The sequence below is a fragment of the Cyprinus carpio genome, chromosome B11, assembly GCF_018340385.1.
Source record: "Cyprinus carpio isolate SPL01 chromosome B11, ASM1834038v1, whole genome shotgun sequence".
In the NCBI taxonomy this organism is placed as follows: Eukaryota; Metazoa; Chordata; class Actinopteri; order Cypriniformes; family Cyprinidae; genus Cyprinus; species Cyprinus carpio.
The window spans coordinates 21048446-21075873 of NC_056607.1; the positions used below are offsets into that span (position 1 = coordinate 21048446).

General features: G+C 36.9%; 2 protein-coding genes across 3 annotated transcripts; one reads left to right on the plus strand and one right to left on the minus strand.

The window, feature by feature from the left end:
- Positions 1 to 93: 93 nt before the first annotated feature.
- Positions 94 to 4572, minus strand: LOC122134057 (transcription factor BTF3 homolog 4). Its single transcript, XM_019112016.2, has 6 exons — positions 4474 to 4572; positions 2372 to 2433; positions 1224 to 1337; positions 946 to 1147; positions 805 to 864; positions 94 to 723 (listed from the first exon to the last, which is right to left on the minus strand). Exons 2-6 carry the CDS (start codon positions 2423 to 2425, stop codon positions 677 to 679), a joined length of 477 nt encoding a protein of 158 aa, XP_018967561.1. The 5' UTR covers positions 2426 to 2433; positions 4474 to 4572; the 3' UTR covers positions 94 to 676.
- Positions 4573 to 4680: 108 nt separating this feature from the next.
- LOC109098656 (neuronal acetylcholine receptor subunit alpha-2-like) lies at positions 4681 to 20325 on the plus strand. 2 transcript variants are annotated; one of them, XM_042734520.1, is made up of 9 exons: positions 4681 to 4819; positions 4950 to 5014; positions 7842 to 7874; positions 7937 to 8002; positions 15142 to 15293; positions 15408 to 15452; positions 15591 to 15700; positions 17038 to 18427; positions 19986 to 20324. In XM_042734520.1, exons 6-9 carry the CDS (start codon positions 15423 to 15425, stop codon positions 20109 to 20111), a joined length of 1656 nt encoding a protein of 551 aa, XP_042590454.1. In that variant the 5' UTR covers positions 4681 to 4819; positions 4950 to 5014; positions 7842 to 7874; positions 7937 to 8002; positions 15142 to 15293; positions 15408 to 15422; the 3' UTR covers positions 20112 to 20324. The 2 variants fall into 2 exon arrangements, with proteins under 2 accessions (XP_042590454.1, XP_042590455.1); XM_042734521.1 differs by lacking the exons at positions 4681 to 4819; positions 4950 to 5014; positions 7842 to 7874; positions 7937 to 8002 and adding an exon at positions 14450 to 14692 and having other exon boundaries at positions 19986 to 20325.
- Positions 20326 to 27428: the final 7103 nt, after the last annotated feature.

Below are 27428 nucleotides of genomic sequence, written 5' to 3' on the forward strand. Positions count from 1 at the left end.
CTACACGCAGATTTTGCATTGGGTTCAAGCTGGTCACACAAATTCGCTCCGCTGTGTTTGCATCTGTGTGAATATCAGCATTTAGAGATTTAATGATCATTGACTGTCTTTATTTATGACTTTGCTGACATCTTTAACAAAGTTTCTAGGTAGCTGTTATACAGCAAAAGTAAAAACAAAAATGAGGATATTATTAATCAACTGTACAAGAATTTTGGCATGTTTTGGTGTAACCTAGTTAGCATTTGAAACATTTCAAAGGGACACCGCATTTTACTCTTGTAATAATAATAATGAGAATATGCCTAATGATACTACAGACCCCATGACAAAAAATTTTAAGCATCTAGAGAAAAAGCATAGCAACATATAGAAAAGTTTTATGAGCTTTATTTTTATTTAATTAACAGAAAAAAAAAAGAATTAAGACTTATTTTTATAGCCATCGTCGTCAAAACTAGCAACATGATAAGATTTAGAATCACTGAGCATTTGATTAACCATCTGCCTTTCTGTATAAATGCAGGAGAAAGGTCAGGAATGGATCTGGAACAGCCAATTTACCATATAAAAGTCTCGTTTCACTGAATAGTGTTGAAATGATATGTCTGTCACTCTAATTTAAAAATACTGCAGGAGACTCTGTCCTGAACAGATGTTATTGGAGGTCCGATGCTCAGTTTGCCTCGTTCTTTGATGCCTCGTCGAAGTTCTCTACGAGATCTGTGCAGAAAGAATAAAATGACTTAATTCGGCATTGTACATTTTAAAGCTGGTTCAAAAGAAAAACTTCAAACTTCATACCTGGGACATCATCATCTTCTTCATCGATGTCTTCTGCTTTCGGAGCTTTGTTGTCCAAAACAAAAAGCAATGAAAGAGCGATGTCAGCATCTACACTAAACTGTAGATTCAGCCCTATTTCAAAGCCTCCTCTCTACCCACCCTGTCTGGGAAACTGCTCGGCGAGTTTGCGCAGACTTGTGAGACTGTCAGCGCCGAGCTGACTGAGGATTCCCGGGAGCATTTCCGTAAGCTGTTTGGTCTCTGCGTGGCCTGTGATGGCGAACGTGTTGGCAGACAGAGACGCCTGCACTTTGGGGTTATTGAAGTGAATGACTGTGCCGTCATCTTTAATCATATTCACCTGCAAAACAAGATGGAATTCTCAGTCCTCTCTGAACAGGACAGAATGAGATGAGTCTAGAGAGCCACTGATCTACCTCTTCAATGCCGGCTATGTTATTGACCGCAAGCTTCTTTAACGAACTTTGAAGTTTCTTGTCATCAGCTGTTGCTGTTCTGTGCACCACCTTCTTCTTCCTGCGTGCTGTTCCCTATTGAAAACGAATCGAAACTGAGTGAAGACAGAAAAACAACAACAACAGCAAAACTATAATATAAAGTACAGGTCAAAAGTTTGGAAACATTACTATTTTTAATGTTTTTGAAAGAAGTCTCTTCTGCTCATCAAGCCTGCATTTATTTGATCAAAAATACAGAAAAAACAGTAATATTGTGAAATATTATTACAACTTAAAATAATAATTTTCTATTTGAATATACTTTAAAAAAAAAAAAATTTATTCCTGTGATGCAAAGCTGAATTTTTCAGCATCATTACTCCAGCCTTCAGTGTCACATGTAACATCCAGTCTATCACATGATCATTTAGAAATCATTCTAATATTCTGATTTATTATGAGTGTTGAAAACAGTTCTGCTGTCTAATATATTTGATGAATAAAAGGTTAAAAAGAACTGCATTTATTCAAAATAAAAATAAAAAATTCTAATAATATATTTTCTTTACTATCATTTTTTATTTTTTTTAAATTTAATTGATGATTGATGGTTTTGATTTTTTTTTTTATTTAGAAAGAAAAAAAAAATTACTGACCCCAAATTACTGACCAGTAGTGTATATTGTTATTACAAAATATTTATATTTTAAAAACATAGCTTTTTTTTTCTTTTTTTACTTTTTTTTTTAAACTTTTTATTCATCAAAGTATCCTAAAAAAGTATCACATGTTCTGAAAAAATATTAAGCAGCAGAACTGTTTCCACCTTTGATAATGAATCATCATATTAGAATGATTTCTAAAGGATCATGTGATAATGATCCTAAAAATTCAGCTTTGCATCACAGAAATACATGATAATTTAAAGCATAATAAATTTAAAAACAATTATTTTAAATTGTAATAATATATCACAATATTACATTTTTTTCTGTATTTTTGATCAAATAAATGCAGGCTTGATGAGCAGAAGAAACTTCTTTCAAAAACATTAAAAATAGTAATGTTTCCAAACTTTTGACCTGTACTGTATGTCCAAAATCATTATTGTTCACAAAACTTCTTACCTTGCCCCCTATCCGGACCTGGGCTTGAAGTTTAGCCAATTTCTCCTGGTTCATACTGACTTCTAAAAACAAACAACTCCTTCATTATTCAAATGCTTTAAAAATCCACCTAAAAAAACACTATCCTCCGGTTTCACAGACGAGGCTTAAAACTAGTGCCGGATTAAAAGCATGTTTGAGCTATCGATACTGAAAATATCTTGTTCTCACATATCTTAAAATATGTCAGTGCCTTTGTGCTGGCTCAAGATGCACACCTGTAACGTTTTCTTTTAGAGCTGCTTAAACACCTTAATTTGACTAAGGCCTAGTCCTGGTTTAAGCTAAACCCCGTCTGTGAAACCGGGCCTAAATCTCATTCACGCCAAAGCATGAAAACATTCTAGTTGTTGTAGCATTTCCTGCAGTTTTGTGGTCTGTTACTTTAAATGCCTGAGAGAGATTCTGATTGGCTGTCAATGTTTTGATCTTTTGAAACTTTTCCAGACCTCCAAACAATACACTACCAGATGACAAAATAAATCTATATGACTGAAAAGCATGGTGATGTGTTGCTGGTTTACTAAAAAGCATGCATGTACAGTTTGGATTTCCCCCCTGCAGGCTAAATGAAAGCTGTATTATTGGACTAACATATCTTATATAAAGAAATAATACATTTCTTTAGTATAAATGTTTTTTTTTTTTTTACCCATTTGGCCATATGCTTTCTTGACAAGAGCACCAAGCAAGCCAGAATTGCCACACACACCCACTCCAGACAAACAGATAAAAGTACTAGCTCACAGAAGTACTAGCTCTTCCCCGAGAAACTTTGCGTTCACTTGCAAAGAATGCATCAATTCAAAAAGAAGCTTGTCCGGAAATTTCTTGGCAGAACACTTTTTCGATGTCTGTCTGTTTGTTTTTTTGAGTTTCCTGGGGTAATGCAACTCTTTGTAAGGTAAGGCAAAAACATTGGAATATAATTCTTCCATCTCATATTCTTTTACATCTATAGCAAATCATAAATAGAAACATGCAATATGGAAAAAATTAATAACTCTCTATTAATAATTAATATAGCTCTCTGTGAGCTAATTAATATATCTCTGTGTCCTGTCTAATATTTTACTTAGCAAAAAATAATGACTGTCATCATTTTTGACACGATTTACAGAAGAGACCCACTAAAATGTCATTTAGCATAACAATAGTTAACATAAAAACAAATAATAATCTTGTCAGGCATATTAAGAACAAGAATCATTAGATGACATAAAAAAAAAACTAATTAACTGACATTTTAAATCTTTACCACTCTCCTTCAAACCACTAGTTTTTACCCATTTGTCAGCAAGGAGGTTTTTAATCATTTCAGTATTTCAAAAAAATTAGTATGATCACGTTTTCTTGTATATATTAGTACTAGTCAAAATAAGTATATGGTTTCATGTTCACATAAATATATGCTACACTGTAGCTGAATAACAATGGTATAATATTTTCACCCATATTTTATTTTAACAAAAGTTATTTGAAACACTAAATTAGACACTTGCATTTAATGTGCTTTTCATGTATACAAAATCTTTTTTTGTAAGTTTAATTGTAGCAACAAAATGTGACGTCTTGTCATATATATACAGATATATACAGACACACATTTACATTATCAAGCCTGGCAATTATATTTTGGTATGGATGCCATCTGTCTAAAAGACATTTGCAAAAAAAAAAAAAGGTTATTACTTTTATAGAGAATGGCACACAAACATCTAAACTGTAACTAACTAGAGCAGCACACACTGTGCTCTTCTGTGGAGAGACAGTCAGTCTGTATGTGGTGAAAGAATCACGTAAAAACTGCTCAGTCGTCGTTTTGAGGACATTTCCAGGCTGTACTGTCTCTGTCCCTCGCACGTGTCGCAGTGATGGAGAATAAAGACAAATCCTGACGGTGCATAATCTGATTGAGTGCATCTCTCCAGCATAACACACACGCGCGCACATCTCACAATCACGTCACATCAAACACACCGCGCTCTGCCGCGTAATCAACAACGCAGTCATCGTGGATGTAGTGTATTTAAAATAAACACATAACGGTGTTCATTACTGACCTGATAAACACAGCTGCTCAGAAAAAACATGCGTTGAATGAACAGGGCGGAAGTGGTCAGACTAAAAAGACTAAAAACGTCACGTTGTTTTTGTTGTTGTAAGGGCGAACAACAGTGATGCTGCCCTCTAGCGGCTCGGCTTTAATAATAAAAAGAGTACAGCTGAAGACCTCAACCTGTTGATTGCATGGTATGATGACCTTATGAATGCATATTTTATATAGTCTTTGGGAAGAGCGGGGTGATGTGAGCTTCCCCTTGCGTCAACCTTAAACAAAATTGTTGATATTACCACAAATACATTAAGAGTAATCCATTTTACTCACTCTATGATGAAGAGAGGCCCGTACGTTTGTTTCAGAATTAATTTTTTTGCTGTTTAAAGTGATTTTTTAATGTTCAAGGACTAATGTTTCTTGTTTCTGAACAATTACAGAAAAATATGAAAAAACGTCACATATGTGTTTGTGTTTTAGGAAGTTATAATATGAGGCTATGCTGTTTGCCTTAAACTGCTGGATAATACAAGTTTGTTCAAATGGTAGGTAATTTGATCCAGTGGATCACCCATTCTTATGATTATAAAGTGTTATTTTATTGTATTTCTGTTACTTTTTATTAATTTTAGACCAAGCATTTTTGATTTTATTCTGTTTTGAATTAAAAAAAATGTCCCCTGAATATTTTAAATAGATCTTGTTTGTGAAAATTGGCCATTGAAGTTTTCATGAAATTGTATTTCCCTGCACAATTACGGTTCCAGTCCATAACAAGGCACACACATAGATTTTAAGAAGTCATTTTATTGAATTTCTTTTCATTTGACATAGCCTGAGTTGAAAACGTTCATTTTTACTTCAGCATAATCAGAGGCATCATGTGGCAAATTGAGCCAAGAGACCACTTTTTTTTTTTTTTTTTTGGAAAGCCATATTTTGAAAGCTGTTTATTTTAGACTCAAAGTGATTAATCCCAAAGATGCACCACATCCTGAAATTTATGTACATATTTAAGTTGGACTCATTACTGTCATGTGCTCACTTTAAACACACCGTAGGTAAAAACTGGCTCATACTCACTCTGCCTCCTCTTATATACTGTATATGGCCACACAACAAGCAAACACATTATAAGTATACATTATATGTAACAAAAGTGCTAGTTGTATATTTATTCTGACATGTTTATATTTTGTAGTACTTTGACACGGACAAATTATGGATTTAAACAGCTCTCTAAAGCAGCAAATTATAATGTTTACATTTCAAATCTAGACACTTTCATAAAAAAATGCTCAAATCTATAGATACCATAAAATACAAACATCATGATCTGTGTGTGTGTGTGTGTGTGTGTGTGTGTGTGTTAGTGTTAATGAGACGAAACAACACATATCATGTTTGAAACATTTAACCATGATCATCATATTTTAAACTTGCCTTTTTTAACATAAAGTCTCAAAACATGCTTGCCTGAAGCAATAGACTATAAAAACAAACCTTCAAAAGGCTTCAAACAAACCTTCAAAAGCTCGGATCTCTGAAACCACTGTAATGATTACATATCCTCACATCCCCCATCAAAGGAGGTTATCTGACTGGATTGGCAGTGTCTGGCAGGAAAGGTCCATGCAGGAGATATTTTTATTCTCAAGTTTACTGATAAATAATAAAAATATAAATAATTACAGAATCTTATGTTTTCTTTTTTTGAGAGACATAAGAAGTGTGAAAATAGGACATATTTTCTTACCAAAATTGGCCCCCAGCACACACAGGAAACCACCGTATTGACCATCTCAGAAAGGTGTGATGTGTTACGGCTATGATGATGATGATCTCGGTCAAGTTGTACCCTACTCCGCAGGAGAGTGGGGAAAGTCATGGTATTGCACACCAGTGAGACGAGGAGAGCCAGCAAACCCAGCACAGAGAACAGTATCGTCAGAAGCACATCCACCCAATCGCGCGGCCCCTGCAGGCGGAAGAAGCACCAGCTTCGTGAACGCTGCACCTGGTAGGACCGCTGATGCAGGAGGGGCAGCAGGGCCACCAGCAGACCCAGCAGCCAGGTTAAACCCAACAGCCTCCTGACGTGATGGGACCCCCGCACTGTGACGTGGAAGAGAGGACGGGTCACTCCTTCCAAATCATCAGTTCTTATTCTGCTGAATCTATCTGCTGCTTTTGACACTGTGAATCATCACATTCTCCTGTCTGCCCTCTCATCACTGGGCATCACAGGGATTCCACTTCACTGGTTTGAATCCTGTCTCACAGGTAGGTCTTTCAGGGTGGCCTGGGGAGGGGAGGTATCCAGAGAATATCATCTGGTCACTGGGGTTCCTCAGGGATCTTTTCTTGGACCCCTCCTCTTTTTCATATACACTACATCACTTGGACCCATCATATAGGCCAGGGGTGCCCAACCCTGCTCCTGGCGATCGACTGTCCTGCATTGTTTAGCTTCAACCCTAATCAAACACACCTGCCTTTAATTTTTAAGTGAGCCTGAAGACCTTAATTAGTTGCTTCAGGTGTGTTTGATTAGGGTTGGAGCTGAACTTTGTAGGACAGTCGATCGCCAGGAGCAGGGTTGGCCACCCCTGATATAGGCACATGGCTTCACCTACCTTTGCGCTATGCTGATGACACACAGCTCTATCTTTCATTTCAACCAGATGATCCAAAGGTAGCTGCACAGATCTCAGGCTGCCTGACAGATATCTCGGCATGGATGAAAGAACATCACCTACAGCTCAACCAAAGACTAAGCTTCTTGTCTACCCTGCCACCCCAAAACAGCACGATTTCACCATTCAGCTAGGTTCATCAACAATTACCCCACCACGTTCAGTCAGAAATCTTGGTGTAATCTTTGATGACCACCTGACTTTCAAAGACCACATTGCAAAAACTGCTTGATCTTGCAGGTTTGCATTGCACAAGATCAAAAAAAAAGATCAGGCCCTTCCTAAAGGAGCATACTGCACAACTTTTTGTCCAGGTCTGCTAAATGAAAAAATGTAAATGTAAAGCTAGTTTAACGTAATGCTTAAATTTGCATTTAACAGATTATGTTGTGCAGAGTGAATACTGTATAAGTATGAATATTATCAGTATATGCATTTCCCTGTGTATAGAATATATGTATTTGGTGTTCCATATGCTCTGTCTGATGTTTTTGATGTTATTATTGAAATGAATTGTACGGAGTACAATTCTGTTTTAAAGGTTTTTAGCATGAGAAGCAGCAAATTTGCATATTACATTATAATAGTGGTTTAACTTATTTTCATAATTTTAATTGACCAGAATCAAAAAAAGAATTTAAGAGATACTGATCACAATCCTGCTCTCTTTTTGCAGGTAACTTGCAGGAGGCATGTGTCATCAGTTAAGGTACTGTAAATCACTTTGGATAAAATCAAATGCTAAGTAAATAACTATAGGTCCACTTTCAGAGTTCTTCAGTCCTGTAAGCAAGTGAACAGCCACTAGAGGGCAAAGTCTGTCTATGTAACAGTCATGTAAGTAGAAAATCACCCCATCATTTCACACAGCTAACTTTAAAAAGTTAGTAAGCAACGAGTGTACAGAATGTATGGTATGTAGTGTAAGAGTAACCCATTCGAAATATAGCCATAGATTCATTAATCAGATTTAAAGGAATATTTCACCCATTTACTCAAATTTATCAAACAGTTGTTGGTCCCCACTGACTTTCATAGTATGGAAAAAATTGCTATAGTAGTCAGTGGGGAGAAACTGTCTGGTTACCAACATTGTTTAAAATATCTTCTTTTGTGTTCAGCAAATGAAACAAACTCATACAGTTTGGAACAACTTGAGGGTGAGTAAACGATGACAGAATTTACATTTTTGGGTGAACTATCCCTTTAAAAAAAAGGCTTAGCAGACATAAAGAGTTTAATTTATGCAGGAAATGTGTATTGTTTTTCACAATTGTACTTTCAGGAATAAACTTGTAGAGAATTTTGTAAGATGAGAACAAAAGCTGTGTATAGCGAAAATAAATGAGTTTATAAAAGACTAATAAATCACATCCACCAATTGTCAGTGATATTCCAGCTGCTACCTTCAAATTCAGAATGCAATCAGAAAGGAAAAGAGAAGCGTCTTACACAGGGAATCTCCAGCTCTCATCTTCAGAGAACTTACACCTCAAATGAAACAACATCTAATTTTGTCATTTAATTTGATAGCAGAAAACCATATTGTAGGAAAACCGTAAGAACTTTCAGAAACAGCATCAGTGTGGGATGTGCAGGTGTGTTCTTGAGCTGATATTGCTTTTGTTTAAAATATGTCATACTTTTGATCTGTGGGTGGCCAGGTCTTATCCATATCTATTTCTGTTTCTTATTAGTGCAAGGAAAGAAGCACCTCTCTGAGACATCTGTCACCACTGTAAAAAACACAAGAGCAAAGACACAGAGTTCCTGCCTTTATTAACCTGTGGAAAACTGATGCTATTTTCTGACCAAACGTCTTACAAATCAGCCACCTTTCACTCTGTCCTTCCTCAGAGTTGCATTTTACTCTCTCTCTCTCTCTCTCTCTGTGTGTGTGTGTGTTTTTTTTTTTTTTCTCTCTCTCTCTGTCTTCCTCTTTGTCTCTCTCTCTCTGTTGCTTAACGTCCTTGCTGGGTCATTGCTCCTCTATTGGAATCAGTTACATGAGAGCTCTGGTATTTGCTGACTATCGTCTGGCGGGATATTGGAGTCAGTGACCCTGCAGATTCGCCAGAGGTCATCAGGAAAACCTGATGCTTTTTTGTGTTTAACAGGGCTAAAATACAATGAAGCTGGTTAGGATATTGATAATCATATAGTGTAGAGCAAAACCACTGGCAGCTCATCCATCACAGATATCCTCAGGGTTGCAAATATATACATCATTTATTAAAATAATTATATATAATTGATAATTAGTGGACTTTGATGGAGATCCGCTTTCCTTGCCTTTGGCCACTCTTATTTCAAAATGTTTTCATACTGTAAGTAGTGCTGAAATACATTATAGGCCTGCTGGCAAATTCAGTCGGGGATTCATGAGTGTAGACCAGGGTTGATGTTAATGAGTCCAGCTGAGTTTGACAGATCCACGCTGTCTGGCACTCCAGCATACTTAAAGCAGGAATAATAATAATATGTATACAAAATAATTAATTGTGGTGAACCCATTCATGGCATCCTAAAATAGTTCAGGAACCAGGTTAAAGTTAGTTATATATGTTTGTTTGTCTGACTATGCATTGTATGGGCGTTGCAGAACAGGCTCCGTATCCTCAAAAGGCACGGGGTTCCAGTGCCTCTGCCTGGATCTAGTGTTCCTCCTGGCAAAAACGGTGGTGGGGGTGCTACTTCTGGCAGTCACCTGTCTGGTCTTAAGGTGACAGTGAGGAATTCCCTACGAGGAACCAACCTCACAGAGAAGCTGCCCTTTGCCTACATGCCCTGGCGTTATTGCAGATTCATCAGGCCAAGGCACTGAAAGACCTGCATGAGGGTGGTCACAACCCGGACGTTCTCAGAGAACTCCGCACCCCTACTGACCTCGCGCTACATGTGACGAAGTTCACTTCATGGTCTCTGGGTTGTGTGATGTCCACACTTGTGGTCCAGGAGTGCCACCTCTGGCTGTGTCTGGTTGACATGAAGGACGCTGAGAAAGTTCCAGACAAGACAAACACTGTGACAGTTACAGTATTATCAATACTTCAGTTTTGTTTTTCAGTGACTCTTAAGTTGAAGTTTTCTTCAACTCGTATCCAACACAGTGGCTCAACAGTGTCGTGAGTTGACACTTCACCCGTTAAAGAAAGCTTATGATAGCAGGATGGGGAGTTTGATTAAATGTCTTCAGTGTTAAGTCCATGTCTGTGGGTTCTCACCTGTGGCGTTTGATCCAGTTCATTTGGTGCATCATCATCTACTCACTGTGAAAATCTAATTTGGTAGCGGCAACATGAAAAGTCCAATCTCTCTGGAGAACAAAAACAATTACATATTGCAGTTTATCAAAAGTGACCATCTGAATCAGAATCCCAAAGCCCGTAATTTGGTTTGTCTACACAGTCAGAACAGACCATGCCGTTAATGCTGTTTGTCAAGGTCTGGAAAGCATCCAAAGTCCACACTGCATAGCCTAAAGCTTCAGAAAGACACTCCTCATTTGATATTTGGGTCTGGAGCTGAAAGATTTGAGCTAAAGGTCTTAAATCGTGTATTCCTGCAACTAACACCAATGTATTTTCATAAAAGTCCCACTGGAACCTTAACTAACAACCTCATCAGTATTGCAGCAGGTAGCCATACTTTCATCACATGCAGGAGAAAGATAAAAAGGCATTTGTGATCCTGATGCGTACAATACAATCTGCTGAAATGGACTTAAATGCATTATGCACTTATCGGTGTGTAAGTGAAATCCAAGAGTATCTACTGAACCTAAAAGACCCAGCAGTTATACAAATTAACATCAAATCAAAAGATAAATCCTGAATAATGAAACTCTAATGAAATTCATTAAAGCTTCACATGTATTGTATGAAATACATAACAGAATGAAAGGCAACCAAATACAATTATTCAGTAATATACTGAGTGTTTCAGATTGTATCACAGAAGGCAGCCAATTTCTATAAAGAAGCTCTTGCATTATTTAAAACAAAAGTCCTTGTAGCAGCGTTTGATTGGCAGCTCTGTTATCATATAGATTTACTGATATCTGCTTCACTGTCTTCTTTGTGTGTGAGGTTGAACCATAGCTAGAGCTGTGTTTAAAAATCAATTTGTTTGGTGTTAATCCCCACAAGGCAAGAGAAAAGATGAAAAGTAATTTGCATCTGAGCGAGAACTGAGTGACTGTTTTAACATGAAATCAATTTGGACTAGGATTGGATTTATGTAGTAGAAATAACCTTTCACACTCAAGTATTTTAAATCTTAGTTGAGTATTATTCCTGTAAACCACTACAGTTGGAATATGTGCAGTGTGGTCAATGACAAATGACAAACAAAAAGTATCCAAGATAAAGAAACATTTAGTTTAAATTGCACCAAAATCTTAGAAATCTATTCTTTTCATATACAGTAGTTCTGGAAAACCTTTACTGCACCATTTTTAAAGAAAATTTTGATGTAATGACTTAAAAATTCTGTGTGGTGTAAACATCAAGTATTGACATCCTTATGTCTTGTGATGTAAAACATAAGTTTATTAATTCATAGTTATTTAACATTCAGAAATATTATTAAATTTTTTGGGTAATCAGGGATCGTCTTTTTAATATAGATTTCAGTTTTGTTTTCTTTTGTGGTCGTTTTGCATAATTCAACATGTTGGTTGCGACCCACCACATGATTTTGAGTCTGTATATACACTGCCGTTCAAAAGTTTGGGATCAGTATATGTTTTATGTTTTTTAATAGAGACACTTATGCTCATCAAGGCTGTATTTATTTGATCAAAATACAGAAAAAAAAGTAATATTGTAAAACATTTCAAATACTGGTTTCCTATTTCTGTGACAGCGCTTTTTATCAGCCATCAGCCATTACTCCAGGCTTCATTGTCACATGATCCTTCAGAAATCATTCTAATATGTTGATTTATTATCAGTATTGAAACTGCTTAATATTTTTTGCAAACTGTGATATTTGTATGATTCTTTGATGAATAAAAAGTTTTTAAAAAGAACAGCATTTATTCAAAATATAAATCTTTTTTAACAATACAAGCCTTTAGTATCACTTTTATCCATTTAGCACAACCTTGCTGAATAAAAGTATTAATTTCTTTAAAAAAGAAAAGAAAAAAAATGTGTCATGTCATTGACCCACATGTTCACGCATACAGTCAGAGAGTATGGAGCGCTGCTGAGGTCAGAGGTCATACAAGGGCTCAGATGTGCTGCTTGTATGTAATTCTGATGCCATGATGCAGAAATAACCGTGATGAGTTACGGAGGGCTGACATGTGAACAGGTGTTGTGACTGGATAATAGATCTACCACGGTATTGATTAACAATTAGTTGTAGTTCAGTAAGTTCAAGGTGAACTTGACATTCAGGGACTCCACTTGCTTTATGAATATGAGAAAGCTGCTTTGGCATGAATTTAGCTTTATATGATGCAATTCAGTATATTAAACTCATATTTCTGTCTATTAAAGCACCATTGAATTGCTCTCTCTTATGTAATCCTGGTTCAAGTCATATCCGCCTATTGATCAAAGCTGACATGATATTACAAGTGGTTACATTAGATGAGTGAAAAAAAAGTGACGTGACATACAGCCAAGTATGGTGACCCATACTCAGAATTCGTGCTCTGCATTTAACCCATCCAAAGTGCACACACACAGCAGTGAACACACACCCGGAGCAGTGGGCAGCCATTTATGCTGCGGTGCCCGGGGAGCAGTCGTAGTATTGCCAGCCCGAGACTCAAACCCACAACCTTGGGGTTAGGAGTCAAACTCTCTAACCATTAGGCCACGACTTCCCCCAAAGTATTCAGGGTAAGCATTCAGGGTGTGGAAATTCCAGATTCAATAGGATGATATTGATCCTAAATGTCAGAGTTTTAGTGTGTGTGTGTGTGTGTGTGTGAATGAGAGAGAGAGAGAAAAGGATATATCATTCAGGTCTTTTCTCTCAGCACCTTAATGAAAGTCTGGATATTGCGATTCAAGGTTGAATTCATTGGCGTGGAGGACAGCATTCTCCGTGGGCATTCGCAAATAGCATCTGATGAAACAAATTATGAATGTTGATAACCGGGGACGCGTTCACAGACAGAAAATAGCTCTTCGCAGCTGGTTTGTGTCCAGCAATTAGTGTTTGTAGGTAAACAAATAGGTTACACGGTCTTGCTGTTAGGTAAAGCGATAAGTCAGCTGTCAACTGTGAGGGGAAAACATTTCATATGTAGCATTTCACAACTCCAGGGTGTTTTATGTATGGTGACAATGTATTGCAAGCTTACCCTGCATGTCCAGTTCATATCTGTATTATTCTCAAGGAAATTGCGGGTCATCCATGGCTGATTTATTGCCTCTCCAGACAGATGGTTAATCAGTTTCTTGGATAGGCTCTTGGTGGATTGCAGGTGTGTGCTGGATTGGAAACAGCATGGATAAATATTTTATTTACTCTCTTTTAAAATGCTAATCTTCACCTGATAGCAGCTTTTGGTGGTTAGTTCTTTATAAGACTTGCATTATGGTTTTCTTAAAGGGCTAGTTTATCGAAACATGAAAATTGTGTGATCATTTAATTATATATTAATATGATATTTTTCATGTAACTGTAAATATTTGAATGAACTATTTATAGTACTAACAGATAAATAAATGTTAAGCACACAGTCTAACAGTGCAGGTTCATCCTATCAGGGACAAACGCTGAGCATCTCTTCTTGTAATTAATAGGCAGAAAGCATCCTGAGTTTGGCTGCCACTGTTCATCTGCACCGCTAGATCACTTCCAGACATATTTCAGTCTATTTACGTCTCCTTTCTTTTGACTTTCCATCCTCTCTCTCTCTCTCTCACACACACACCTGCTTGCTCTTTTGATCCTGGATTTACATCCTAAATTTCTTTAAATCCTAACATAAAAAAATAATAGCGTTTAAATAAGGCATTAAGCCCTATCGTTTTAAGGATTTTGTCCTCAATCAATATCTTCCTGCCCTTTCTTTCTCTTTTTGTTACACATTCTCATGTATAAGGTAGAGCCTCCAGCGCATAACATCTACTCCGTGTAATAAGCAGAGATTGGAAGGTGCAGGGGCCGGGGAGGAGAGATACTGAGAGTGAAACAGCAAAACACAGAGAGAGAGAAGGTAGGAGAGAAAGGGGGAGGGAAGAAGACTCTAATGACAGCTAGAGAGGCATTCTGAGGAACCCCTCACTTTTACAAGAGGTTTGGACACTGAAAGACTTTTTGTGGCTGTTTTCAACTTTCACTTTTGGGGTCTTTTTTCAATTTAAGGATAAGATGATCTGTGGGTCTTTTCAGGGATTTTTAAAATGGAATTTTGACTTTTATTAGCGCAACTGGAAATAGTTTTTCGTTCCAGTGGCGGAATTCTTGCAGAGTGGGCTATCATCTGACATCAGGTGGACAAGATGAGAGCAGCGTGGAGTGTCTTCTTTCTTCTTTCTGTCTGTCTGCAGCTGGCATATGGTAAAGTCTGACCTTCAGTTTAACTTTACAAGTAACTCGCTGCAGTTACACAATACCCGATTTCCTATTTATGTATTGATGCAGTGTGAATGAGGGGGTGAGAGCAGCTCACAACAAAAAGACAAAAAAAAAAAACTGTAACTATAAAAATAATACTTATAATAATAATACTATATATCTCTCTCTCTTTCAGCTTATTCCCTTTATAAGGGGTCAATACTATATATACTTTAATAATTATACTATAAATATAATAACATAATTAATATTAATTATGATTTTGATTATAATACTAAAATTAAAATAACTATTATTTGAAATAATAATAAACAGCATGTTCTGCATGTTACAAAATGATTGCTTGGAATGGAAACAGCTTTTATCCTATTTTCTTGGTGTAGAGATTTAACCAGCGCTGTGGAAACATAGCTTTTTTATCCTCTCACCAGTGTTTTCCAGCACTCCAGCTCATGCCCTTGCGGAAGAAAGACTCCTCCAGTCTTTGTTTAGCAACTACAACAAGCTCTCTCGTCCAGTAGCAAACATCTCAGATGTGGTTCTGGTCCACTTTGGCCTGTCCATTGCTCAGCTCATTGATGTGGTGAGTCTCAGATTTTTCTTTAAAAATGTGCAAAGTATGCTCACTGTATAGTTACCCACCTCTCTAGTTACTCTCTTCTGCATGTATGTCCTATTTTGCTTCATAATATACCAGGATGAGAAGAATCAGATGATGACCACAAACGTCTGGGTGAAGCAGGTAGGTTTTCATCAAAAACAGCTCATAATTGGGCATTAATGAGATTTTTAATTGGAACTGGGCTCTTGTTGCTTCACTGTCCATCCCTGTCATACCTGCTGGTTGTGAGCGGTGATGAGCGCACATGTTTCCCTGCAGGAGTGGAGCGATTACAAGCTGCGCTGGAACCCAGAGGAGTATGAGAATGTCACCTCCATCAGGATCCCCTCCGAGATCATCTGGAGACCAGATATCGTGCTCTATAACAAGTGCGTGAGGCTTTTAACAATCAGCCAGATCTATTTCTTAATCTACATCCTCAAAACACTATTCCAGCATTGTAAGGTGTTCACACTATTCTGTGTGCGCAAAATGCACTTTTTTGGTACCTGTTAACGGTTAACTCTTTTCCTCAGGGTGATGTTGTGCTTCTTACAGAGGAAACGGGTGCATAATGTTTGTACTCTTTAATCTTGATTCTGTATGTCTTCTGTTTATATAGTAATAACTAGAAGACATGGGAATTAGACTGTGAGGGTTGATATGAGTATTGATCTGTGCTGTCATAAGATACCAGGTTGAAGTGAGTTGAAATTACAGACAGTAGGCCTACCGATAAAGGTGCATGGTGTGTGTGTTTTGCACTTAATGAAATCCATCTTATTCATACATTACAATTACTGATCAGAAATGCGGTATAATTGGTAGCCTGTTTTAGAAATGTAGCCTTTAACATTCTTTGTCAAACCTACAAAGTTAGCATAAGGTAATGTAATGTAAAGTAAGGATTGTTTTTTTTTTTACCCTGATGTTACACTGACTTAAGCAACTAAATCTATTCTGATCACAAAATGTATGTTTATGCATGTTTGTTTGTTTATTTATTAAATGATGTGCTGAAAATCCTTTTCAGCTTTTTATAGATTGCTAGTAAATCAACACATAGCCTAATTTAATAATTTTTAATGGATAAATATAAACTGAGTTTCATAAGTTCAGATCAATCAGGCCTATACGATCAATCAGTTCCAAAATGAAATACAAATCCTGTGCTAACTGAAAGAAAACAATTTGATAAAAAAAGATTTAATTCAATATTATGTTTGGAACTGATTTAGCATAACAAGACATTTCTAAGCAATGTTTTTTTTTTTTTTTTTTTTTGTAGTCCAGTCATTTTTGACCAGGAACATCACAAGTGTAACAAAGTGGGAGGAAAAAATATCATGCTTTTTTGGGAGTTGTAATATGCTGTGTGAGTGAAGTCAGAAGGTTTTAGTCCAATTGATATGATAATATTAACTTGTATTCTTGAGAAACTTAATACAATGACAGAATTTTAGGTTGAACTGTTCATCTGCATGCACACTGATTCCACATTTGCATTTTTAGTGAATATTGAAGCTATAACAATTGCAAACTCTCTAAAATTCTCTTGATCCAATATATTTGCTCTATTAGGAAGAAAGTTCTGAAAATTGAATGGTTAAACAATTGTCAAAGACGTCATGGCTTATTGATGGTTTGGCTCACTGTGATGTGCACTGACACCACTAAAGTTGTCTTTCACGTCAGTTTCACTGACAGTTTTGTGTTTAATCTGCAGTGCGGACGGAGACTTTGCGGTGACTCACTTGACTAAAGCCCAGGTGTTTTACAATGGCAGGATCAAATGGAAACCTCCTGCCATATATAAAAGCTCCTGCAGCATCGATGTCACCTTCTTCCCCTTCGACCAGCAAAACTGCAAGATGAAATTCGGCTCCTGGACGTACGATCGGGCCAAGATCGACCTGGTCAGCATGGCCAGTGACGTAGACCAGATGGACTACTGGGAAAGCGGGGAGTGGGTCATAGTAAACGCTGTCGGCACTTACAACATCAAGAAGTACGAGTGCTGTACGGAAATCTACCCAGATATCACCTACTCTTTCATCATCAGACGTCTGCCTCTGTTCTACACCATCAATCTAATCATCCCCTGCCTGCTTATATCCTGCCTGACGGTGCTGGTCTTCTACCTTCCCTCAGAGTGTGCGGAGAAAATCACGCTGTGCATCTCCGTCCTCCTCTCTCTGACTGTTTTCCTCCTGCTAATCACGGAAATTATTCCCTCGACCTCACTAGTCATCCCACTCATTGGTGAGTACCTCCTGTTCACCATGATCTTCGTCACTCTCTCCATCATCATCACTGTGTTTGTGCTCAACGTCCACCACCGTTCGTCCCGCACACACAGCATGCCCCACTGGGTCCGCCAGCTGTTTCTACACCTGGTGCCCCGTTACCTGTTCATGAAACGTCCACCTGCCTCGGGTAAGAGGAACTGTGGGAAACTGATCGAGATGATGCACAAGCCAATGGCGTCACACTCCATGTTCCTGCGGAACAACATTCTGGATATTTCTCCGCAAAGTCCGCTCCCCCATTTGGACGTGACCTCGGTTGCCCAGTTGGATCAAATTCAGCGGGACTCTTCCCCCAAACCCATGTTTTTCTGCAGTTCTCCCAGCAGCCAGTATTCCATCCTGCAAGAGGAAACATTGCAAACCCCTCAAACGCTGGCCCTCGGTTATACGTGCGCATTCACAAACAGCATCTTTGCCTCAAGCACAACTTCATTTCCAGATACTATCCTTGGTACTCTGCTACACACCATCCCGCAGGAAGGAGCCAAGTTTACAGACTGTGATATCCAAGGCCGGAGTGCTGAGAGCGTCTTCATCGAAGCCAAAGAGAGCGTTCTGGGAGCAGGGAGTTGTCAACACTGTCTTACATCTGAGAGGACGAGTCTGCAGAAGCTTGGTCACGAGGAAGCTGGGAGGTGTACCAGACATAACTTGCCCAACGCCCAGATCTTCAGCTCTAACAATGACAGCACTACTGATCTGAACGCAGCGCAGCCGGGGAGCAGTCTGTCGCAGTCCCTGCTTAAAGCCTTGGAAGGAGTTCAGTACATCGCTGACCATCTGAGAGCAGAGGATTCAGACTTTTCAGTAAGTTTTACTTATTAAAAGAGTGGTTCAAATAAAAATTATGTCACCATTTAATCACTGACGTGTCATTCCAAACCTGTGTCACTTCCTTTCTTTGATGGAACACAAAAAGAGATGTTTTGAAAAAGTTAACATTAGGGCAGGGGATTTAAATGCGTTAATTTGATGGAAAATAGAAAATTCTTGAAAAAAAAATAATGTGTTAAAATGAACACATTTAATGCACCCCATCCCGGCCCAGAACTGTATGTCATCCATGCAGTTGCTGAAAAAGATGATGCAGAAGACGCCTGACTGAGTGATATAGACTATGAGAATGCAGTTATTTGCCCTTTAAAATTTAAGAAACTGAAGAAATTTTTGTCTTATATCATATAGTTAAGGAATATTACACGAGCACACGTGTTGATTTGACCAAATATCTGTCCAACTGCTCGTGATATTGATTTTATACAGCAAGAAGTTAACATTATGTTCAATATTAGACACAGTTTTTCTCAGTTTTGCCAAAGAAAATAGTTCCAAACACGTGAACTCTTGTTTTCAACAGTTTTGTTACTGAATGAATCCACGTTTTTGAACAAATCAAGTGAGCCGAGGATTCAGTGAGCCATTCATAAAGATACTTGCTTCATGTTTTATTCAGTCAATCTGAACAAATCAGTTGAATGATTGACTGAATCACTCACACATTCACTCAAATCGTTACATCATATAATTAATTAGATTAAAAACTTTAATCACTTGACAGCCCTAATTCACACTGATCTTTTCCATTCAAAAAAGCAAACTGCCAAAGGCCTGTGAAGATCCAAAAATGACAAAAAGCACAATAATCATGAAATAGTCCACATGACTGAAGCTTGACTGAAGACAAACAACGAACTGAAAATGTGATAATCTTATATATAAAACATTTTCACATTTATCATTGAAAAAACGTGCAAGTTAGCAAGTCAGATTTTGATTCAGTAACAGTTATTCAGCTAGTCACAATGACTAAAACTGCTAACTCATCTTTGTAAACTGTTCTTTAAAACAACCAGGTACAACTCAGGTAAAATATGATTTCTTCAGTCGTTGTGCTGAAGATATGAAACAGTGCAGGAAACTCTGCTGTATGGTTACATTCTTGTTTAAAGGTCATATGGGTTTTGAATGACATGAGGGTGAGAAATACATTTGTTTTTAGATGAAGTATTCCTGGGGAAAAAATGCAATGAAGATAAAAGTAAAATAAACACAAACACAAAAGAACTATAAAGGTAAACTGAATGTAACAAAGAATATCCGGGATTGAAAAACTTGCAATAAAAACCTTGAAACATTAGATTCCTCTTTAGCAAGAGATTCTTCTGAGGCACTTTGAACTGGCCTTTGATACTGGTATTATTTTTTTATCACTGTTCTTGCTACAATACAAAAAACAGAAAACACTGTGGTCTCACAGGATAGTAGTCATCTAAAAAAATAAAAATCAATTCTGAGAGGAAAAGACACGAGTGGAAAATATATCATGATATCTGAAACGAATGAATCTCCTTTTTTTCCCCACCAGGTGAGGGAAGACTGGAAATATGTTGCCATGGTGATTGATAGAATATTCCTCTGGATGTTTGTGCTGGTGTGCATTCTGGGGACCGTCGGACTCTTCCTCCCACCGTGGCTGGCTGGAATGATCTAGATCCTCGTGTGGAGTCTCTGATTGGCTCTGTGTGGGTGGGGAATGGCCTTGTCAATCACACTTGACTTCAGTGACCTCATTAAACATCTGCTGTCATGGAAATTAAGTGATGTTTAATGTCATTGCTTCTCAGTGTAACAGGAAGTTAGTAGTGGGATTCTGTGCACTTTAAGGACTGTTTTGGGTTAAATACAAGTTGATGAAAAATGAAAAATGAAATAAAATGAAACTGATGTGAACATTTACTCTTTCAAAATCAATGAATTTCTTTATTTATTTAAAGTGGCACATACGACTTGTTTTCTATATTTCGAGTCTTCTGAGGTCGTCTAAGGTCATCAGTCTGTGTGCAGTAACTTGCCCTATTTAACCTGGAATTCAGTCTGTCACTATATAAATATCTAAAACACATAAACAAAGAATACATCTACTTTAATGGTTTACAATGGAACAGATGTAAAGTATTTACATCAATATTTTTCCCCTATTCTGAGAATTCACCCTTTGCTGGGAGTTTGACTGACAGGCGATCTGACCAATCATAGAACTTGAACTGTGTATTGACGTCTTACCGTGGTTGAAACAACATACCTTCTGATATTTATTCATGTTTACGTGCAGTTAATAAAAAAAGATGAACAGGTCATGTGGCGCTTGAACTGATCTGTCATGACACATGAAAGAGCCACAAAACTGAATTTTTTCTTTGAATTTCTTTTTAAAAAATGACGAAATTTTTAAGCTGAAACTTTCTCATAACAAAATATAAGCTCTGGCTTTTCTGTGAAAAATACATCTTGGAGCAAAGAGGACACTGATAATATGACGACAGACAAGACAGAGCAGGTTACTTAGTGTCAGCTTTCAAATTTTGTAATTTTTTTTAAGAAATTCAAACAATAAATACAGTTTTGTGGCTCTTCAATGTGCTGTGACAGATGCCTGTAGCGCCTCAGTTCAAGCAGCACGTGAACTGATCTTCTTTTTATATTTACTTAAAGCATGAAATAAACATGAATGAACATCAGGGGGAAAAAAACAGCATATGCTGGTTAGGTATGTTTTGAAGCATGGCAGCTGGTTTGAGCTGGTTTAAGCCAGTCCTGAGCTAACCAGCTTTAACCAGCTCATGACCAGCTTAAACCAGCTGCAGCTGCCATGCTTCAAAACATATGAATTCATAAAGATAATTTCCCAAGGACTGCTTGTATTTCTGCTGTTCAGCTTTACAAACACTGAATATATAAAAAATGAAGATGCTGTAAGAAGCAGGTCCATCTTAATTTGTACAGACACTATTTATGTCCATATTTCGGTAACAGCTTTTAACAAATACTTTTCAAAAAATTAGTATGTCAAATGTTGCAAAATTATTTAACTACATTAATTTGCAGGGGATACTAATAACAGGAAGAACAACTGTTTAAAATGTGAAAATTAGCATTAATAATGTCAGATGATTTAGTAACTGAAATGTCCACTGAAAAGCCATATGGACGAGTGATGAAACGTCTTCAAAAGACAAAAATGAGTCCAGTTATAGCAAATGAAAACCACATGAGATTTGTGTTTTAAGTCTGCCTTTCAAGTATTTTGTGATGGATTCAAGATTGTGCTATTAAATGCTGACATTTCCCAATGGAAGGTTTAGTAAGACATTTTCCATTACCTTCCTGAGCAATACTGAAATACCTGTCAAGGAAAATCTGCTCTAATACCCCTCTCTCCTCTCAGGTAGTGGATGAGTTGACCTACAAGAGAAGAGGTCACAGGTTGAGTTAAATCAGTTCCTCAGGGCAGATGGAAAGCTCAGGCTGTCAGAATGAACCAATGCTGTCGTCCTCTTCAAGAGCATCACACACCTGCAGCACTGATATTGGATTTCACAATCCACACCATAATCAAAGAGTTAAACGTGTACTAATTGTTATTCCTTTATCTATTAGCTATGTCTTTGTAAATAAATATTTGACTGGTTCAAAAATATATTTTGCATCAGTTCTGTTTCAAATGTTCAATACCCATGAATTTTTAAATGTAACATACCAGAGATTCAATTTCATAGCTTCATATAATATATATTATATACTGCTCCAAAGAAGATTTGGTGAAGAAAGTTGGTTGGATGAATTAAAGCAAAACCAATATGCATAGGCAGTTTGTTCTGCTTTGGTTCATAAATACTTAAACAAACGTCAACCGGCCAAATATAAATGATCTGCAGAAAAAGCCACATATATTTGGTATTGAATTTAATGACTAATGATTTCATTAATAATAACTATTAGTATTTGTAGATTTTGAGAAAACTGAAAGTACAGGTATGTGTCAGTAAACACAAAGTAATGTTGTTACTTATAAATACATAAATGCATTTTCTAAATGAGGTTTCAAATCTGATTCTAGGAGATCACTGCCTGTTATCGAGGCTGGACTGTGGATAATCCACAATTTCAAAAGGGAAATCCCCTTTACCCTGCGGAAAGGCCAGTCTGCTCACCAGCACATGTCATGTTTTGGATGCTGGTGTCTGATTTTTATCTTGGTCAACCGGTTTCAGCGGTTACTGTAGGTTTTTCTAGTTAAAGGAACAGTTTACCTAAAAAGGAAAATGTACTCAGACCATCCAAGATGTAGATGAGTTTATTTGCTCATAAAAACAGATTGTGATAATTTTCAGCATGCATAAAAAAAAAAACGAGAGCCCACGAGACTGTGTCTGCAGAAGGACAAGAGCTGTGATAAAGAGAAGGGAAAAAAAAGAGGAGAGGTGTAATGAAGGAGGTGAAAGTCTACCTTCCATTCCATCTGCTCAGGGACTCGGTGGGCAACAGGACGTGACCTGAGGAGTTGAGTGTTCATGGAGTCTCTAGTGTTGTTCTGCTCCTGCAGGCATCTGAGTCAGTAACGGATCAGTTAATGAGTAGGAAAAGGCAGCTTGAGCTTTATAAGTTCAAGTCACTGAGTCTCATTCTAATAAACTCACATTAAAAATGGCATGGATTATTAATATGCACAGGATAACTGTAAAAAAAAAAAAAAAAAACATGTAATAACATAAATTTGTTCTTAACTTTGATCTAATGTTAATATAGTTAATATATTACAATACAGTTCATTTGTTTAACAGAAACTATCCTTAATAAATCTTTATCTGACCAAGATCTTCTGTGCTCTAAGTCACTCACAAATCTTTTGACAGTTCAATAATCTCTATTTGCTTTTCACAAAATATTGTTTGTTTTGATGCCTTTTGCAAGACATTGCCTTTTTTCATACTTTTCATATTCAGAAAGATCTTTAAAATAAAAAAATCTTTATGAGAACTGTAACTTGCTTAATAATTTGGAACAACCTCTTTAAGTAGGGTTTCCATTTACCTAAGAAGACCTGGCAAACTATTGACCAAACCTGTCTGAGATTGATACCAGTTATCTAAAAAGATGTGAAAAACCACACAAACAAAAATCTGACTCTTTATTGTACCAAAATCCTATTAATATATCACTTGCATAATAATTTGGAACACAGTGTATAGTGACAATTTGTGTTATGTGTTTAAAAAACTTAAATTTACATTAAAATCCAAATTGTAAGGATAATATATTTCAGATTTCTAGAAATGTAAAGAGCTAAATATTTACCAAATGAAAATTAACCACCTTTTACACAATGAATTTCTCCAGTTGGATAAGGATTTGGTGACAAACAAGCAAACAAATAATATTTATCCGGTGGATCAGTCCAGTTTGTGTTTGAAAAACTGAGATTTACCTTAAAATTCAATCCATAAAGACTGATATCCTTGTGTTGGATGTGGGCTGCATGTCTGATCAGTGCTGCCAGAAAGCCTCTGGGATTGAGAAAGGAGGCCAGTCGATAAACCTGAGGTGTAATACTGGATGACTCCTCCCACAGGTATGACCTGAGCTGGTCTGCTTGAGTCTCCAGACGTGAGAGAGCTGATGATGTTAGATACGCAGCAGTGGAGCTTGTCATGTTATATTTAACAGGCTGAAAACTGTCTAAAAGGAGAGAAGACACCAGGGCATTCAGACGCTCCTGCTCTGCCTGGAAGAAACAATGCAACAGACCAAGAGAAGCAGATTCCATTCCCATGCCAATGTCCATTTTCCTCAACTTTCTTGTAAAGTTAGCAGCCTTTCCCAAGCCGTCCTATAGTCTGGACGTTCTTGAGCTTGTATAAAAGACTGGTGTCTCCTCTGACATCAGCAAAGATATTCTGTGATTGATGCAGAAGAATGTTGAATCTGTGACTTTTTAGCTTCACCAGTTCATTTCATATTGAACTAAAGCCAAGAATGGATGGGTCTGTACAGCTAGTAAACAGCTAGTAAAAGTCTTTCAACCGGCCCCCAGCTTCTGCAAAAATATGAGTGTGTGACAGTTAAGGGACGTATTGACTTTAAGGCCCACAAGTGCCCCATGAAGCTAATATAATATATATATAATATATAAGTTTTGTTTCTAAGAAAACAGAAAACTAGAAGCATCCATAGATAAAAATAAGTAACTAAAGTATTTAGAATTTAAAATTTCAGAATTTTACTTGTAAGAGCTAAATATGAATTTATATGACTCTACCAATCATTTATGGACTTTTTTTTCCACCCAACAAAATATTTAAGAGCTTGCCATAACTAGAAATATTTACATATATGAGAATGAGATATGAGAAATGAGAAATGTTCTCTTAAATAGCTGAAATAAAATAAGTTCAAGCTTTTATATTTTATGTTATTTCAGTTAACATTTATTTTATTTCAAGTAATGAAATTTTTAATCCCACTTTATATTAGGTGGCCTTAACTACTATGTACTTACATTTAAATTAATCATTTAATACAATACACTTCTTGCATACATGCATGTTTTTACATTGTACTTATATTTTTAAAAATACCTGCATGTACATTACAATTTACAATTATAATTACACTGTTGACCCATCCCTTACACCTAAACCCACTCTTAAACCTACCCATATCACCAAACCTGTCCCTAACCTTACCTGTATCCCACCTCAATAGCAGCAGAAGTGTTTTGCAATACAATATGAACACAATAAGTACATTGCACTTATTTTTTTGATGTATGTACATAGTAGTTAAGCCCACCTAATATAAAGTGGGACCAATTTTTTTTTATGGTTTTAGTTTTAGTTAACTCTAATTAGCATGGGCTGTTTAAGACTGTATTCATGACTTCTCCATGTCTAGAAATAATAAACTTTAGCTACCACATACATGCAAGTTTCTAAAATCATGGGAATGCTGGTTCTTAAATAATAATAATAATTAATTAATTTATCTTAAAACTTAAAAATTGCTGGGTCCCGGGCCTTCTGGTTGAGAACCTCTGCTATATAGCTTATTATGGATATTTAAGTGATAGAGTGTTTGCCAAATCTTCCTGTAAAGTTAATGATATCTGAGAGAATGTGTTGGCCATGCCCCCATAATGTAGATGGATCTCACAGAGAAGCCTTGATCACATTCTGCACAGCTGCTAGATCAGCATGGTCTGACATGTGGCTCCCATAAACCAGGGGACCTGTGGAGAGAACAGATCAACCAACATCAACAAGTTCGTATCGAACCAAGTCGATTAATTTAAAAGCAGTTCATGTCCCAGCAGTACCTGCTTTGTACTCCAATGCTCCAGCAAGGTCACTACAGTGTTTGGTTATGCAGTGATGTGCATCGGTCAGAGCAAGTAGATCTTCCTGAGTCCTATAAATGGAAATTTTTTTGAGTTAGAATGTTTTATAACTTTCTCGCACCGATATCTGTTCAAATCCTCACCAATGGTAAAGCTGCCCTTGGCCCAGGTGTTTGAATGTTTGTCTCTACAGCAGGACAGAGTCATGAGAGGAGAAGGGGGGTGTCTTTTTAACTGAGGACCACAATTAATCCCTCAGGTCCCAGGAGGAATCACACACCAAGTGCGGGGCTCTAATCCTAACAGCAAATGTATCAGATTATGGATTATACACATCAGAGAGCATTTGTATGCTGCATACAGGATCAACTGATTTACTTTCTCTTTTTTTTAAATGTAGACCTGATCTTGTTACATTAACCAGCGTTCAAAAGTCTGGGGTTGGTAAGATTTTAAAGGGGACATCAGATGAAGAGCTGACAAGGTAAAAACAGAGCCCTATAGAATCATAGCAACTTGTTGAAAATGGGCATCCCTTTAAAATGTTTTTGAAATTAGTCTCTTTTGCTCACCAAGGCTGCATTAATTTGATTAAAAATGCAATAAAAAGTGTAATGTTGTGAAATACTTTTTTACAACATTGTATTATGTTTTGCATGGTAAAATATTTTAAAATGTATTTTATTTCTGTGATGCAATGCTGACTTTAAGCATCACTACTCCAGTTTCCAGTGTCACATGTTTCAGAAATCCTTCAGATTTGCTGCTCAAGAAACATTTGTACTATTATCAACTGATAATTCTTCTTTGTTTTATTTTTTGAGGACATCCTTATGAATAGAAACAGCATTTATTTGAAATAGAAATCTTTCGTAACATTATATATGTCTTTATAATGTCAATTTATTTTGATCAATTTAAAATGTCCTTACTTAATAAAAGTATTAATTTCTTTCTTTTTTTCTTTTTTTTTTTTTTTAAAAACTGTATTATATTACAGTGACTTCTCTCATTTACTAAATATTAAGCTGAAGTGAGGTCTAAAAGGTAAAATTAAATTTATTAGGACATGGCATTAAATAACTGTTAGCTATTAAAAATATCTTAGAAAGGCCACATTACTTACAACAACAGCTTAAATAGTGCTTAAAAAGATATTTGGCTATTGGAGAAATATTGCGGAAACAAATTATTTTATTTTAACTCACGAATCATTCACAATAAGTCTAGATGCACAAAACATATATATGGTTCATGTTGACAGTATTCATTATACCACAATGCAGATGTTTCACTCATCATGATGTGTAATGAGCAGAGCTTTCCCTACCTGGGACAGAGTGAGGTCTGTCACCTTTGGTTATGAGCCACAGTCTAAACTGGGGATGCACAAATATCCCTGCACTTCCAGCATTTAGAAGTCGACCATCTGTCTCCAAATCTGTCAAACACCCAGGTGGTTTAGAATGAGATAATGAAGTCTTGTAGGTGTAGCTTGCATGGCTATTAGTGCTGTACACTACTTGTGTTAACTTGTTCATCCCAGCAGTCATTGTTCAGGAATAACCAGTGGCCATTCTGGACAGCGCTTTCTAATGCCAAAAGAACAGCATCTTCACCTGTTGACAATAATGA